This window comes from Rhododendron vialii, chromosome 5a, assembly GCF_030253575.1.
Source record: "Rhododendron vialii isolate Sample 1 chromosome 5a, ASM3025357v1".
Lineage (NCBI taxonomy): Eukaryota > Viridiplantae > Streptophyta > Magnoliopsida > Ericales > Ericaceae > Rhododendron > Rhododendron vialii.
In genome coordinates, this window is record NC_080561.1 from 26,895,670 (window position 1) to 26,911,402 (window position 15,733).

The following is a 15,733-nucleotide window of genomic DNA, read 5'->3' on the forward strand; positions in this document are numbered from 1 at the left end:
AATAAATAAATAAATAAAAATATAAATAAATATATATAGTATAAAATAAGAAAGGGAAAAACTACAATAGCAGCCAATGGACGACTTATTATTTTCTATTTTTCCCTTCTTTCCGGATTCCGATGGAGGATTTATGCAGAACTGTGATCATGTTTCTTGGATGGGCTGGTTTTTATAATTTTTTAGAGTTTCGTGAAAGTCGAATAAGAGACTAATAATAATTTCAATTTGGACCTTGGCCTGCTGATCTTGGCCACTTCAATCACCTTCACAAGTGATTGATGGGGCTCCGGTGTTTGGTTTTATGCGGCTTTTTGTTGTATTTTGTTTTGTTTCGTTTGTTGTATTTTGTTTTGTTTCGTTTGTTGTATTTTATTTTGTTGTTTGAGTTGTACTTTATTTTCGTATTAATATAATTGGGATGATCTCGTTTGTAAAAAAAACACTTGGTCTGTATGTGTTCTAAAATAAGGAATTGCCGATTAATCATTGGCGGGGTTTATCCGATTAGGTCCGACTAACGATTAATTGCTAATTACTAATTAATATGCACCGATTAATTGTCAATTACTCCTAATAAATATGCACCAATTAATTGATGATTAATCGCTCGAAGGTGGCCGACCGTCTGATTAGCGCCTAACGACTCTTAGAAAATTGAGTGTATACTTATTTATTACTGTGATAGAGGAGGACAAAATGTCTAGGAACACAATTTTAGAGCACAATTCCTGCCACAACTTTCGTAGTCATTTGATGTATGTGGGCTCACTTGCATTGAACGGTTTTAGACACATCCATGTCCAATAAAAGAAGCAACCATGAAATGTCCAGCGATGGGATTCCAAACTAAAAACAAGGGAACTTTAATTTCTTTGGATCAATTTCATCCGTTAGGCATAGTTCACGCCAAGAGTTGGGTGAGCAAACTGACAACCGTGAATCCATACTACATCATATCAATCCAAAACTGAATGATTCATGAATCCAGATTATATCAATCCAAACCAAATGGTTCGGTTCGGTTCGGTTTTCTAGTAATGTGGTTTGGTACAGGTTTTAAAAATTAGAAACCGGTGTTGAATGGTTTGGTTTGTGTAAACTTATGTGTCAAAATTTGTGTCAAATTTGATGTGAGGGAACCGGTCCCTATATATATAGACTCACATATGTATGTATGTGTGCATATAGGATTTGTTTAGATGCTCTAAACGTTTTTTTTCATAGTCCGGGAGTTCTTTGTATAGAAGATGAATCTTCAACGTCATACGTCGGTTTTAGCTCCATTATACAATCTTGTATCGCCAAACATGTACATGTCAAAAAACACCCTATAAAGTTATGTACAAGTCAAAGAACTACTTTGTCACATAGGTCCAAGAATAGGTACAATCTTAGTCACAGTTTTTCGGTAGGACTCTCCGCTCATGTTCTCAATCTTTGCTTTGGAGAATTTAGTAGCTTGAAATGTTTTGAAAGACGCTTTCACTCTTGCGCTATAGCTCACGTACGCGCATTGTGTGACTTAGGGTGGTCTTGTATATAGGGAAAAAAAAAGCCTTGCTACACACACAGCAGTCTGTGCACAGATTTTGTTGTGGGGCTTACCACAGGTCTTACACAAATAATCCGAGTCGTTCATTAAATGTAAAACAAGTTTTTGAGGGTTTTCGTCAAAAATTAGCTCAATTCGATACCTATAGATGCTCGATCCAATTGTCTAGCTTTTCATTATTCTTAAATCTGAATGAAAAGTTCAACAATTGAATCGAGTATTTATAGATATCGAATTGAGTTGATTTTTTGTGGGAACCCGTAAAAAAATGTTTTACATTTAATGAATGACTTGGATCATTTGTGTGGGACCTGTGGTGGGCCTCACATTAAAATCTGTGCACAATTTGTGCACAGATTGTCTGTGTGTGTAGACTTTCTGGAAAAAAAATGGGTAATACATTTAATGAGTAGCCTATAAAAAAAAAAAAACATTTAATGAGTAATACGGGGTGTATTACACATAGAATGTTGCAAACTTCTCTTAGTTTTTATTCGTAAACTTTTTTCAGCTTTTCATGAATATAGTTAGGCTTAATCATTCGGTTTGATGAGAGAAATAAAAAAAATGTGGATTATAGCACAAGTGATTGAAATAAGTTCAAAAGAGACATAAAAAAGACAAGTCTGTTATGAATTTTTTTGTTTATAATTACCTTTTTAAAGCTTTGGATAATTTTTTTTTACAGTTCACAAATTATTTAATCTTATAAGAATAACATTAATTTAATAAAAAATCATAAAAGAAAAGCAAAAAAATACTTGATTTTGTTTGAACCAAGCCTACCATAACTGCATCATTGACATTTTGTTTTGGTAATCTTTAGCTATTTTCAAGGAGATAGCTAGGGATAGAGATACATTCTAGAAATTTGGGCGCTGCCCTGTGGTCTTAAGTGCAAGTAAATAAAGCTTCTTAATTCTAGTCGTTTGTTTTGTTCTTTATATGGAAAGTTTGTTCTTGTATTCAAGGCCTTAAAATTTCGTACATTAGCTGTAATTCCTTCCCTTCCCAAACAAAATGAAATCCAGATGCATGTAAACTGATCCAAACACCTGAGTTATTAGAAAAAAGTTTACTTATTTTTCTTCTTCATTTTGTATGTTTTCTTCGTATTTTTTGAATTTTTGTTAGATTTGCATGATATATTTTAGATTAATCATTTGTCTTGACGAGAGAAGTTTAAAAACTATAAAATTATGACAAAAAGCCAAAAAAAAGTTCACTAAAGACCAAAAAAGTATCAAAAAATTGTCTTATTTGTCTATTTGTCATCTTATTTGAAATTTTCCACTATTTGTCTATATTTTTATACTTTTCTAGTTCGTTTCATTGAGTCAAACGATTAATCCCAAAAATTATGACGAAAAGCTAAACAAAAAGTAAAAAAATACGGAGATAAGTTTCAGACTTATGAGTTTACAAGAACGCAGCCTAAGAAAGACTTGCACAGTTACGTGAGCACAAAAACATCAAATGATCTGTTCTTGACAAATTTGACAAAAGCCTTGATAATACCAAATTAGTGCTCTCAAATATATAGAGAAGAATCATTCACCATGTTAAGGTTGAAAGAAAAGCTTAACAAAAAAAGAAAAAAAGAAAAAGAAAATCAAAGCTCCTATAAACATTAAGCCATTTTGTTTCTCCTCAATTGAGCTCAAAACCAAAAAGTCTAACACTTCTCTTCCTCTTGGGTGCTAACCCCAGTCCCGGAAACAACTTATGAAGCTCACAATCTTCCTTCTCATCCTTAACCAACTCCAAGTTGACATTTTGTCCCAATTTCAGACTTAAATCCACTTGTATATCCACATTTTGACTAATAATTCCTTCATCTAGTACCGTACCGTTTCTTGATCCCTCAGTGTGACCTATATCAATAACAAAGAAGGATTGACATCCTTTTGCTGCTTCTTGACCTTCGCATATGTAGAACGTAATGAGGTCGTTGGCCTTTAACCCCTTTTCCTTCACGAATCGATTCCAGCCCCTTGTGAAAACAAAGCTCTGGCTACTCTTCCAATAACAGTACCGGAATTTCCATAGCCTCATCATCCTGTCATAAAAAAAAAGATGTACCTCATCCACCTTCCCACCACCTGTATTTTCTTCCGTGTCCTCCGACATAGGGGGAAAGAACTTGACCGCGTATTTCTTTGGAACAACAAGCCTATTAAGCTTACCCACATCACTTGGTGTCAATTCCTTCTGGAAAAGAAGTTTACAGGAAACACCACCATGCCCTTGGACCTTGATTAGGTTGACACCTATCTCATTTTCCCCCTTTTGGCTCCTCAAAAAGTCTTCAAATTTTGATGGATAGGATCCATCCCTTATCATGTTCAAAATTCCTTCTGTACTATGTAGGCCCTGGAATTTAGGCTCATGAACTGTCATGTTGGTCCATGGAAAGTTTCTGTAATTGTCTCCGGTACGAAGTTTGATGGAAGCACTATCGTACGCCATGGCAGCTTCAGTCTCTGATTTGAAGGTGCCTAACCAAATCCTCAAATGATTTGCGTAGATTTGCGCTCCCCAATGCCCGTTCGGTTGTGGAACAACCCCTTTGAATTTCGGTGGTAATTCGGTTCCTTCGTTAATTTGTTGATGCTTTCTATCATGAATTCTTTGTTTGGTGCTACTCCGATCAAAACCGACTGCGATTTCACTCGTTTTATCCATGGTACGTACCCTGAGGAATGCTGCATGAAACAAACGTAAGATAAGGACACCATGCATGAACTATTGATTGCTTGTTGGACAAGTTATTAGCATAGACAAGTTCTTAGCCAATAACCACAATTAATAGAAGAAATCATGAAACAAAGTTTAACGCTTTAACCGACGTTGTTAAACGGCATGCTTTTAGGATTCAAAAATTCAACATTTTAAAAAGTTAGTAGTAATTTCGTTTAAACTACTAACATTTATGCTACTTCATCCATGAACTATGAAAACGATTTATTTCATCCTTCAACTTCCCAATTGCAACCCATTTGGTTTAATTGATAACGCGGGACTTCAAATGTTGGGCGGAAAAAAGTTTGTGGCCATCGAACAAAAAGACTACAAGCACAAATAGCTTGTGAGACCCTAAAGTGGGGTCCCACACAAATAATTCGAAACAATTAAATTTATACAATTTTTCAAGGAATTTTATAAAAAATCAGCTCAATCGGATGACCACAACAAATTGGATCCCCTAACTTGAGGAAACATATTGTTTTCAACTAAGCATTGTTTACATTTGGTTTTGAAACATGAATTCAGTTTTGATTTTTTTTTTCTCGGCAAACGAAACTTTTATTAACTCGAAGAGGGTACATCGAGAGATCAAAAAGCACACGAAAAAACAAAAACAAAACTATCCCACAAAAAGTTGGACTTTACATAGCCCTTAAACTCCTCCACCGTATATATTTTAATCTCAAACTTAGACTTCATCCACAGAGCCACTCTAGTCTTCAAAAGCTCACCCACCTCCCCAATACTTGTTGTAGCATTGTTAAACACATAGTCGGTTTTGATTTTTGATTTGATAAAATCAACAGTTTTCGGTTCGGGTTCGATTTGATATAGTAATATTTTTATCGAAACCCGAAACATACCCCTATTTATTATATACATATGGATAATAATCAGGTTCGGAGAAAAACTAAACTGAACCAATCCCTGTCGGTGCGTGCGGATTTAATTTTGAGTTTGGTTGGGGTTGGCAGAAACCCTAGTAGAACCGACTCATTGTCATCTCTATTTAAAAAAACAAAGAAAAAAAAAACTCCATTAAATTGGGATAGAGTAGATTAGGATTAACGAATAGGGAAAAAAAAAACTAAGCTTGCATTCAATGAAACAATAAATAGGGTTTTGTTTTGATTCAAACTCTGTAATAAGTGAAAATCAAACTCTGTAACCAAAAAAAAAATCAAACTCCTAATCGGTCAAGGCATGACATTATTATTAGAATAAAAAGATTTCTAGTGGGATACAAAGGCATCACAGAATATTAATGTGCTAAAAGATAAAGGTTGCACCCAATTAAACCAATTGAGCAAATAATATAAACACAACTCCGGACAAAACTGAATATCGGAGCCGTTTGATGCCGCCATTCAATGAAAGCAGGCCCTTACCTACGCGCATCGAACGATTACGGACACAGTTATTTCTGCCCTTACCTACGTGCATCGAGCGATTACAGACACAGTTATTTCCGGAGTTGCGTCCGAAAGGCGCGTTCCTAGAGTTTTTGTTAAACAGTAACTCTACCTCTGTTTCGGAGAAGAGGATAGTCGACAGAGAAGGTCCGAGATTTCCGTCACCGGGCTGAGAGTCGCCAGCCGCCGAAGTGTACTTCAAGGGTTCAGGGTTTAGTCGCTGGCTAGGTTTATGAAGTTGCCATTAAATATAAAAGCGAAAGTTTTATGTCTCTCAGACCTTCGGATAGTGTAGGGGAGAGTGCCTGATAAAACTGATGGCAAATTTTTCATGTCTTATGCGAAGAACCGTAAGGGAGGGGGCAAGCTAGCTAGGTAGGGCTTTTTAATCCTGATGATGATTCTGAGAGAAATAAAGTAATCTCTGGAGAAAAATTTGGGAGCAAATCTTCAATCAGAGATTTTATTTTCGTGTAATAAAGGCAAGTTTGTAATCGGGAGGAAAGAGATCAGGACACTTGACTAAATTAATTGATTTTGACAACCAAATTAAATAGAACAAAATAGGAAACTATTACTCAGACTTGTCTTAATTTAGGCAATAAAGGTAAATTTTATCAGGCAAAAAACAATCTTCTATTTGGTTTTTTTGAAAGGCAATTTTTTTTTGGGAGCCGATAATGCCACGAGTATTTTTTTTCCTGCCACGACCCTTAATCGCACTCATGGTGAGAGTGACGCTTTTGTCCTCTTTTCCAAAGTAGTCAGCCCATACTACCATTAATTACCAGTAATCCCCTTTCATGAATTAATTTTCCCGAATTGTCACCTGAGTATACAATATAAAAACTAAGGGTACACTACAGCAAGTGCAATCGAAACTAAGGGTATAATCGAAAATGTTCAACATGTTCTAAGAGTTTTTGTAAAAAAATCAGCTGATTCGATTATGGGTAAAGGCTTAATCAATTTTTTTCCCTGCATTTGTAGGGAGAAAAATTGAATCAAATGATTAAACCCTTACCCATATGTGACTGAGTTGATTTTTTGGAAGGGCCATTAGAATAATGTTTCAAGCAAATTGAGGGACTCTGAATAATAGTGTATGATTTCAAAATGAATCTTATGTAATCTGATGTATAATTGGAGGATGACACTAAATCATGTACCCATAATCGGATAGAAAAGTATAACCACATGCTTAAAAGAGTTTACTACGGACAAATATAATTCCAAACGGACGGCTTTTTTAGATCCTATTTTTTTTCAATTTTGTGTCATATTGTATTTTTCATTTTCAAAAAAATTAACAAAAGTAAAGCATTATAATAAAGAGAAACAAAATTTATAAACAAAGTTAGAGACTAGAACTCTGTAAAGCAAGAAAAAATGGAACAGGGAGAAGGACGGGTTTTGTTTAGGATTTCTAAGGCCCAGCTTTTGACCAAAGAGGACAAAATAGTCACTCTGACCTCGAGTGCATTAAATGGTCGTGGCAGGAAAAGAAATGCACGTGGCATTATCGGTTTCCTTTTTTTATTTTGTTAATTATTGGAATTTTATCATAATATACTACAAAACTCAATGGTGTAAGGTCTACCCAATGGTTGAGATTGAATTAATTCAATGGCTAATGTGTGTTCTCTTACTCTTAAAAATGTACCCAAACTCTTGGAATATATTACACAAACACCATCAATTATTATTATTATTTTTTGGTAATCATCAGCTGCTGAGAAACGATTGGGTCTCTCTCTCTCGAATCTACACCACTCACTTACTCACTCACTCTTGGATTTACTCTGGCGAAATCCACTGCAGTCATTGGTGTCACCGGCATTGCAAGGGAGAACATATATGGTTTCTGGAGACCGCCCGACGGCGTCAAGGTCTTGACGTCAAGTCCCGGTCGGCCAACTTAATTGATGATCTTTCAGTCTGGGCCAAGAACTACATTGAAAAGCTGCATGGAAGGTAAAAAACTATATATACTTTAATCCATAATTTTGGGGTAAACTAGATCTGAAATCGAAGATAACGAGTCTATTGGGATTTTTGGAGTTTTCTGATGAATTTAAATAAAGAAACTATGGTGCGTATTTTTTTTTTTTTTTACTTCTTTTTCCGGTTTCTGCCGTTTGAAATTTGGCGTTTGGAATAAATGCTCGTTGTTAATTTTTCAACTTGAGACATGCAAATGTACAGGAATTGAAAAAGAAAGAATACAACTTGGCCAAAACCCCTATTTTTACTGTTAAAAAATAACAGTTATAGATCCAAATTCAACTACAAATTTGAGTAAAAACTCCATTATTGTAAAAAAATGTGAATTTGGAAGGGGATAATGAAACCACCCCTAATTTGAGTAATTTTTTTTTAGTAAAACTCGATTTGGTATAAATTTGAGTAAAGGACGCGACGGGCCTTTGGAGGGCATTTTGCTCACTTTACTTAGGACACCATATCGAATACTGAATTTTTTGAGTGGGCATGTGCTAGTAAGACGTGCAAACCAACTAGGCCGACCCTACGGATGAATAACATTTTTCCTCCCTCGAGTTTAATAAAACTACATTTTTTCCCTTAAATCTAGCTATGAGTTGCACAATTTACACCTTTCATTGTATAGCATGTTGCAACGTCAACGTTCCACCGATGGAAAATAGCCATGTGCTCTTACTGTGAGTTCTTACGAGGGCCAAAGAGGATAAAATGTTTTTTTTTTTTTTTTTTCTCACAATGTGGGAGCTAACTTGCTTGTACACATTTCAGAGGGAGGGGAGGGAGATAGGCAAGGATGGAACTAGGGGGGTCTAGTGGCGGCGGCCGCCACGACAAGAATTTTAGAAATTGAAATTATTATATGTATTTAAAAAAATTATCTCCAACTTATATAGTCTCGCCACCGCTAGATTTTTTCCTAATTTTTTGTGATATACTAGCCCTAAATCTTCTTCTTCTTTTTTTCAAGAAAGGAGACCCAAAATAATATTCCAAAACTAAATTCAATGGGCCAATTAAAGTGAAATAATATAACGGATGAGGTGTAATTAAGGAAAAAAAACTCCACACTTTAACCCTAAAACAACTTAACCCCAAACAATTAAAGTTAGTTTTTTTTCACACTCCTTGTGCAAATGACAAATATCATTTACTATAATTTTTGTTATGTTATTTTAATTTTTTTGTAGAGTTGATGACTATTAATATTGTAATGCATCTTTTTATTTTTTTAGTATACATTTCACCACTACTGGGGTAAAATTCTAATTCCGTCTCTGGAGATAGGGATCATGAGTATAGGAAATAGAAGTATGAAGGAGAAGAACCCGATAGAGAAACCGAAGCTATGGATCTCGAAAGGGAAAAATAAAAAGTGTTTCCTCCCTTGCAGCCTCTTAAGTGCTCAGGGGAAAACATGTGAGTACTAATTTTGTGGATTATGTAGACGGAATCCAATAGAAAGACGACAATGCAACATGCTACAATAACTTGAGGCCTAAATGGTCAAAATCAAAACTTGAGGAACTTAATAGTGGAACTCGCTTAAGATTGGAAGGGTTTGCAATCATAACCCACATGGGTGTTGAGAGTCTACACTTTCAAGAATAATTTAGAGTTCTGGAGGATTCTAGAAGTATCTAGAATGTTTTGAAACATTCCAGAATATGACAAGAGCCTTGAAGATGCTAAAATATTTCAGAACGTTCAAGAAGACTGTGGTTGTGTGTGGGGTGTGTTCTAACGGGAATGAGTCTAAAATATTCTAGATTGTTGAAGAATATAGTGAACACCTATATAAAGGGTGGAAGGCCTCATTTGAGTAGTGCGGTAATTAAGCAAGTAACACCAAGTAGTAAACAAAAAACAGTTGGTGGTGTTTGTCAATGCATTAGTAATTTCCTAGCTATAGGGGAGCTACAGCAAATAAATGTAAACTTCATTTTGTTATATCACTTACCACTTAAATTACTTGATTAAAAGACTTATAACCAATTAGTGAGATGAACCTTGCGGGTTAGCCTAGTGGTTAAAGCCTATAACTTAGGGGTTTTGCTATCTCCTAATGTCTCATGGTCAAAAACCTCTTAAGTGCTATTAATTTTTTTGGGTCTAGTCCATTAATTGAGACCCCATAGCAAGTGGACACTGTGATTAATCGTGATGCGCATAAACTTGGCCTGGACACCTGCCAATTAGTGGGATGTAGTTTTTGTGTAATCTCAAACGATAACAATGAGAAGGTAAATATGATTTGCTTTTAGTGACTTGATTAAAAGTCTCATAACCAATTAGTTAAGTATAATTTCAATTATTTCTCAGATAAAATTAGTTCTAGAACAAACCCTTCCTTCTGCATACGGTTCGCAATAAGTCTTCTCTCTGATTATTACTCTTATATCTCTATCTCTCTACTTATTTTACCCCCAAAACTCCCTCAAACTCAAATCAAACAAAGCCGAGCCTGAAGCAAAGGGTTGTCCATTCTCAGCCCATTATTTTGTATGTTAAGAGATGCTTCCTTTTTAGCCATATATGCGCTAATTGATGTGCTTCAAGTTTTACATTTTCTCTCTTTATTGGTAGGACCAGTAAAAAGCTGAGATTAACAATTCTCCGTTTTGGAACCATTACAAAAATCTTTTGGGTCTCCGTTTTACTGGAATTCCATTTGGTTACTGATTTACTGTGGGCCATTGGAAAACGAAAATGCTACTGGTACACAACAGTTTGTGGGGTCCACTTTTGGGTCCAACACGAATAATCTGAATCGTTCATTAATTTTAAAACAAATTTTTGAGTGGCTTTTAAAAAATCAGCTCTATTTTGGATATACATAAGTGGTTGATTCAATCTTTCAAGTTTTTATTAAGAATTCAGGATCTTTTGAATGAAATTTGTAAAAGATTGGATCAACCCCTTACGCATATTCAATGGAGTTGATTTTTAGCAACATCACTATAAAATTATTTTAAGGTTTATGAACAATTTAAATTATTTGTATGAGACCCAAAAATGAGTCCGCTTGGTGTATATTTTCGGCACCCATAGGCCATAGTCGAGCTCATTGGAAAATAAAAAATGTGCAACTAACACAATCCCGGAATAGCCGGGGGTACCCACGTGACATAATATGTCGTCTCAGTAGTCTAAAGTCAAAAGACTTACTTGAAGACAAAACCTTTGATCTGATTGGCCTTAATTTCTTCTCTCTCCTCCCTCTTTCAACTCCGCAGATACTGCCCCGCTTCGCTTACACAAAAGTAGGTATATAGGTTAACACGTTATAAAACACCCCAAAATATCAGATACAGAAGAGAGAAAAACACTGAGGTGACAGAGAGGAATTGTTCTTGATCGGCTTTTTTCTGTGTTTAATGAACAGGTGATTGTCATTATGGTTCAGGGGCTCGGTTGGAATGAGGATGGATTATTTGCTTCTGCAGATGATTATCATACCTCTGTTTCTAAGAGAACCAAGCTGAATTTCCCGCAATCCAATCATCAGGTATTTGTTCTTTCTAAAGTTATCTCAATGTGACATGATGCACAGATGCGCGATTGCTTTTTCCTTTATTGAAACAGAATAATGGTTTGTACGAGATGATTTTGATCTACACAAATAATAAATCACTGAAACAAAATAATGACACAGAATATAGGAAAATTATAATGTGGTTTGCCAAGAAAAAATATAGTGGTTTAGGGTTTTAAAGAAAGGCTGTTACGTAACGGAAATTTTGAACCTCTGATACCGCTATTTTACTTTCATCCATCCGTTAGGGTTCTCGATACCACGATTTGAAACCATGCCGTGGTTTGACAATGTACCTGCGTCAATGGATTATACTGCTTGGGTCTCACATAGCCTCTCCTTTATATCTCGCGTTGTTCTATATCTCTCGTTGTTAGAAGTATGGTACTCTAGAAATACAAGTATAACTCCACAACTCCAACAGGTCAAATGGTGGTAATAGAAGGGGCAAATTTTTTTTAATAGGATTCTTAAAGTAGTTGTTTAATATTCGCTGGTAAAATTGTCAATATTCAATACAAATTATAATTAGTAGAAGTGATAAATATTTTTAAACTTAGAGTGGTCATGTGACCCCACTATTTTGGTCTTCCTCCGTTTGCCCTTGGCTACGTTTACGTTGACTAAGGTGTGCTGGTGATGATTTTTTTTTGTATTTTGCTTTACTCACCCCATTCTCTCTTGCAGGAAGTAGACTCCTCTAAAAAATCAAGTCCTCTTGGCTTGACATTAACCAAGACACCATCCTTCGTCAACTTGGTAGAAATGAAACTATCCCAAACAAGGAGCAAAAGCTGTTCAAATGAGAAACATCAAGCTTTAGTTCAAGAAACAAAGATGGATGGTTTTGTGCCTCAACCAATGTCAGACAGAGAGAAATTGAAGGCCTCAAACTTTCCTGCATTACTACTAAAGATTGGTTCTTGGGAGGTAATAGTTAGTAGTTAGTACCCATCTGAATTACGATTGCGAATCATTCAAGTTTAAGTTCCGTTTTTAAGTTTCTCAATCTTTGATTTTGACTACTAAAGGCTTAGGTTATTGTAGCATGTTGCAATGTAGACTTTCTAGTGGATTATGTCAATAAAATCTGCAAAAATCCACAGCTTCGGTTTCTCCCTCGGTTTTTTCTCCTTTGTACACATCTATTTTCCTTCCCCACGATCCATATTTCCCTCCCTTTGTTTTGTGTACATGTAGGTTAGATCACACATGGCGGGAGAAAATATTTTATTCTCTCTATCGAGCCCTCGTACAAACTAACATTGAGAGCACGTGGCTAGTTTCCATTGAGGAATCCAATAGAACATTGCATTGCAACATGCTATAAAGCGTAAGGCGTAAACTGTGCAACTCAGAGCTAGAAGGGCAAAAGTGGAGCTTTATTAAACTTGAAGGCAGAAACATTTAACTTATCCGTAGGACTTACTTGGTTTGCACGTCTTATTGGCTTATTTGTTTATTTTTAGTTTCACTTTGGACGCAATTATGTTTAGGTTCAGACTCAACATAAGATAGAAAGACAAAAACAAACAAGAAAACCAATAGGATCTCAATAAAATGATCCCCAAAATATGCACCGTAAAGAGATGATTATATACTAAAAAATAAAAATCAAAAACTCCATTCAATTGGTTGAAATAATTGCAGAGGTTAACTAGGCAAGAAGGGGATTTGATAGCAAAGTGTTACTATGCCAAGAGGAAAATTGTGTGGGAAGTGTTGGAGGGCTCTCTTAAGAGCAAGATTGAAATACAATGGTCTGACATTGAAGCAATTAGAGCAATTATTCGCAACAATGAGCCTGGAATATTGGAAATTCAGGTTAGTGATTATACCCTAGTTCAATGATATTTCTCCCTACTTTAAGTAGAGAATTGAAGGTCATTCCTCTTTTTGTGTGTTTTTAACGGGAAATTTTTACTAAATTTGCTTTAGTTGAAGCAATCACCTCTGTTCTTTCGAGAGACTAATCCACAGCCCCGGAAGCATACTATTTGGCACGAGGCATCGGACTTTACGGGAGGTCAAGCTCGCATTTGCAGGTTTGACACCTATTGGCTTGACAGTATTTCCTCTATTTTTCATTTTTGCTTTTTGAGTTTACAAAAACTAAATGTTTGAAGACTCATGGTCCCATGTTGTTCTTATTTTATTGCATAATTAATTTTAGGAATGCCAGAAATGGTATTGATTTTTGCATTTATTTTTATATCGTACTTTGCTTTAAATTTTTATTCACAAGAATTTAGGAAATAACCCGTTCTTTTTCTGAAATTGACTCAACTCTTTCATTTATTAGCTTTTCTACATTGAAAATACAATAGTACAGGTTAATATGAATAAAGTCACAAAAAGAAGTGCAAATCGTCAAAGACGAGTACGAAAATTAATTACATTTCAGAAGTTGCTTTTTCTTCTTTCTCTTTTTGTCTTTGCTATTCTATCAAAAGGGTTGTTTTTTGAAAACACAAAAAAAAAAAAAGTTAGTTGAAAAACCCTACATTCTTTTGTTGCAGGATACATTTAGTGAAATTTCCTCCAGGAACTCTTGACAAGCACTACGAGAAGCTTTTGCAATGTGATGATCACTTGTGGGAGCTAAGCCAAAGGCCTTTCCCAAGCTTGAATTCTCTTTACTTCTGTTCAAGCAACATAGATGGAGTTTTAGAGATCCCTTTTGATTTCACTTCATGCAATTCGCCATTCCCTCGTCCAACTATTCCTCCATCTTTGGTTCCTCCTCATCAAACTCAAAATTTCAAGTTACCAACTGGGCAACCTCTCGATATCGTAAACTCCAAGTCACCAATGTCAGGTATGTAAAAAGTCCCATTTAGTTACTTTTTTAAGTATCAGTTCTCTGTAACAATTTTGAAAATTGCTTTGGAAAATAAAAAAAAAGCTCAATATTTTCATGGGCAAATTATAGTTACCCCCTCTAACTAACCCTCACGTACACTTACCCCCCTCTAACTTTTTTTTTGGCACTTAACCCCCTCAAACTAACTGAAATTCAAACGGTCATAACTTCTTCGTCCAAAATCGAAAATATGCAAATTATATATCGATTTCGAGATCTTCAAGTTAGCTTTCTAATGACACCAAAATCACATCACGATTCAAAGCACACAGAAAGTTATGATCAAAACGGTCTTTCTGTCTACCAGCCCTTACTCTTTTGATCATAACTTTTTGTGTGCTTTGAATCGTGATGTGATTTTGGTGTCATTAGAAAGCTGACTTCAAGACCTCGAAATCGATATATAATTTGTATATTTTTGATTTTGGACGAAGAAGTTATGACCGTTTGAATTTCAATTAGTTTTAGGGGGTTAAGTGCCAAAAAAAAAAGTTAGAGGGGGGTAAGTGTACGCGAGGGTTAGTTAGAGGGGGGTAACTATAATTTTCCCTGTTTTCATATTTCATTTCTAGTAGAAAGAAATGATTTTTGAGAATTTGAAAACATATCATTGATATTTCCTATAAAATGAAATTTTTTTGAGTCCACAGAATAGAGTTTTCTGATGTTCATTCTTCTAAACCTAAAAAGTTAATTAGTCGATTTCATTTCTTTTGGGTTGTTTTCTTGATGGCAGTTTTCAAGTGTCAATGGAGAAAGCAAAACAGTACTGATTCTGCACTTGAGAATCAATGGATGGATCCAAACACAGGAGTTCTTTTTGACTTTGAAAACCATTTTCTAAGTGAGTCACAGAATGAGTGGTCTAATGAGAGAAAACTCCTTGCCAGATTGCGGTCAATGTGCCAACCATTTCAGGAAGCAAGTCCTGAGAATGTAATTGGCATGAATCAGTTAGAGTATAATCAAGAAACATTTTACAATGAACCTTCGATTTTGGGTGGAAACGAGACTTTTAAAGTAGGTGGTGGCATAATTAACCCTCGGCCCATCGATTGGTTGCCTTCACAAGTTTTTGATGAGAATCAGACGGTGAATTTTGTATCAGCAAACTCATTGTATCCATACGAGTTGTCACAACAAAAGGTAATGGATTATGCAGCCTCCGGAGTTGGCCACAAGGTCGATCGGTAGTGTTGAAGATGAGGAAAGTAGGGGTTGGTTGCAGGCAGGGGTGTGTGTTAGTTAATGTTACTAGACTATTAGGAGTTGTAGGCAGGGGTGTGAGTTAGTTAATGTTACTTGACTATTACTTGTTTGTTTCATGACTTCTCTGATTTTGTGGATTAGGAGGGAAATAATTAATTTTCATTTCCTCTATTGAAAATGCAAATCTCATGAGTAGAGTTTCAGGTATTGAATATCATTTTTTTTAAACATTTCATTTGGAGAAATTTTTGTAGTTTGTTGATCCTTTCTGGGAGAGGAAAAGAGATCTTTCATTGATCTTATTGTTTTTTTTTTGGAATATATCAAACTTGTGTATCAGCTTAAACACAAGCAAACATCCAAAGCTCACAATAAGCCTGCAAATATTCACCCGCTACCCCACATGCATC

The 15,733-nt window shown here is 35.5% G+C and overlaps 2 protein-coding genes across 2 annotated transcripts; one reads left to right on the forward strand and one right to left on the reverse strand.

Moving 5' to 3' along the window:
* Positions 1-3,205: 3,205 nt before the first annotated feature.
* LOC131327755 (AP2/ERF and B3 domain-containing transcription factor At1g50680-like) lies at positions 3,206-4,240 on the reverse strand. The gene has a single exon (XM_058360890.1). The coding sequence runs from the start codon at positions 4,238-4,240 to the stop codon at positions 3,206-3,208; it is 1,035 nt and encodes a 344-aa protein (XP_058216873.1).
* A 5,318-nt stretch (positions 4,241-9,558) lies between these two features.
* Positions 9,559-15,507, forward strand: LOC131325626 (uncharacterized). The gene is made up of 6 exons (XM_058357960.1): positions 9,559-11,224; positions 11,939-12,181; positions 12,902-13,075; positions 13,190-13,296; positions 13,771-14,069; positions 14,851-15,507. Exons 1-6 carry the CDS (start codon positions 11,114-11,116, stop codon positions 15,306-15,308), a joined length of 1,392 nt encoding a protein of 463 aa, XP_058213943.1. The 5' UTR covers positions 9,559-11,113; the 3' UTR covers positions 15,309-15,507.
* Positions 15,508-15,733: the final 226 nt, after the last annotated feature.

Bases quoted from the DNA above. Each gene is read 5' to 3' on its own strand.
- LOC131327755 (XM_058360890.1), bottom strand. From the start codon at position 4,240: ATGGATAAAACGAGTGAAATCGCAGTCGGTTTTGATCGGAGTAGCACC.
- LOC131325626 (XM_058357960.1), top strand. From the start codon at position 11,114: ATGGTTCAGGGGCTCGGTTGGAATGAGGATGGATTATTTGCTTCTGCA. The intron at 11,225-11,938 runs GTATTTGTTCTT...TCTCTCTTGCAG, and splicing joins TCCCGCAATCCAATCATCAG to GAAGTAGACTCCTCTAAAAA. The intron at 12,182-12,901 runs GTAATAGTTAGT...AAATAATTGCAG, and splicing joins TAAAGATTGGTTCTTGGGAG to AGGTTAACTAGGCAAGAAGG.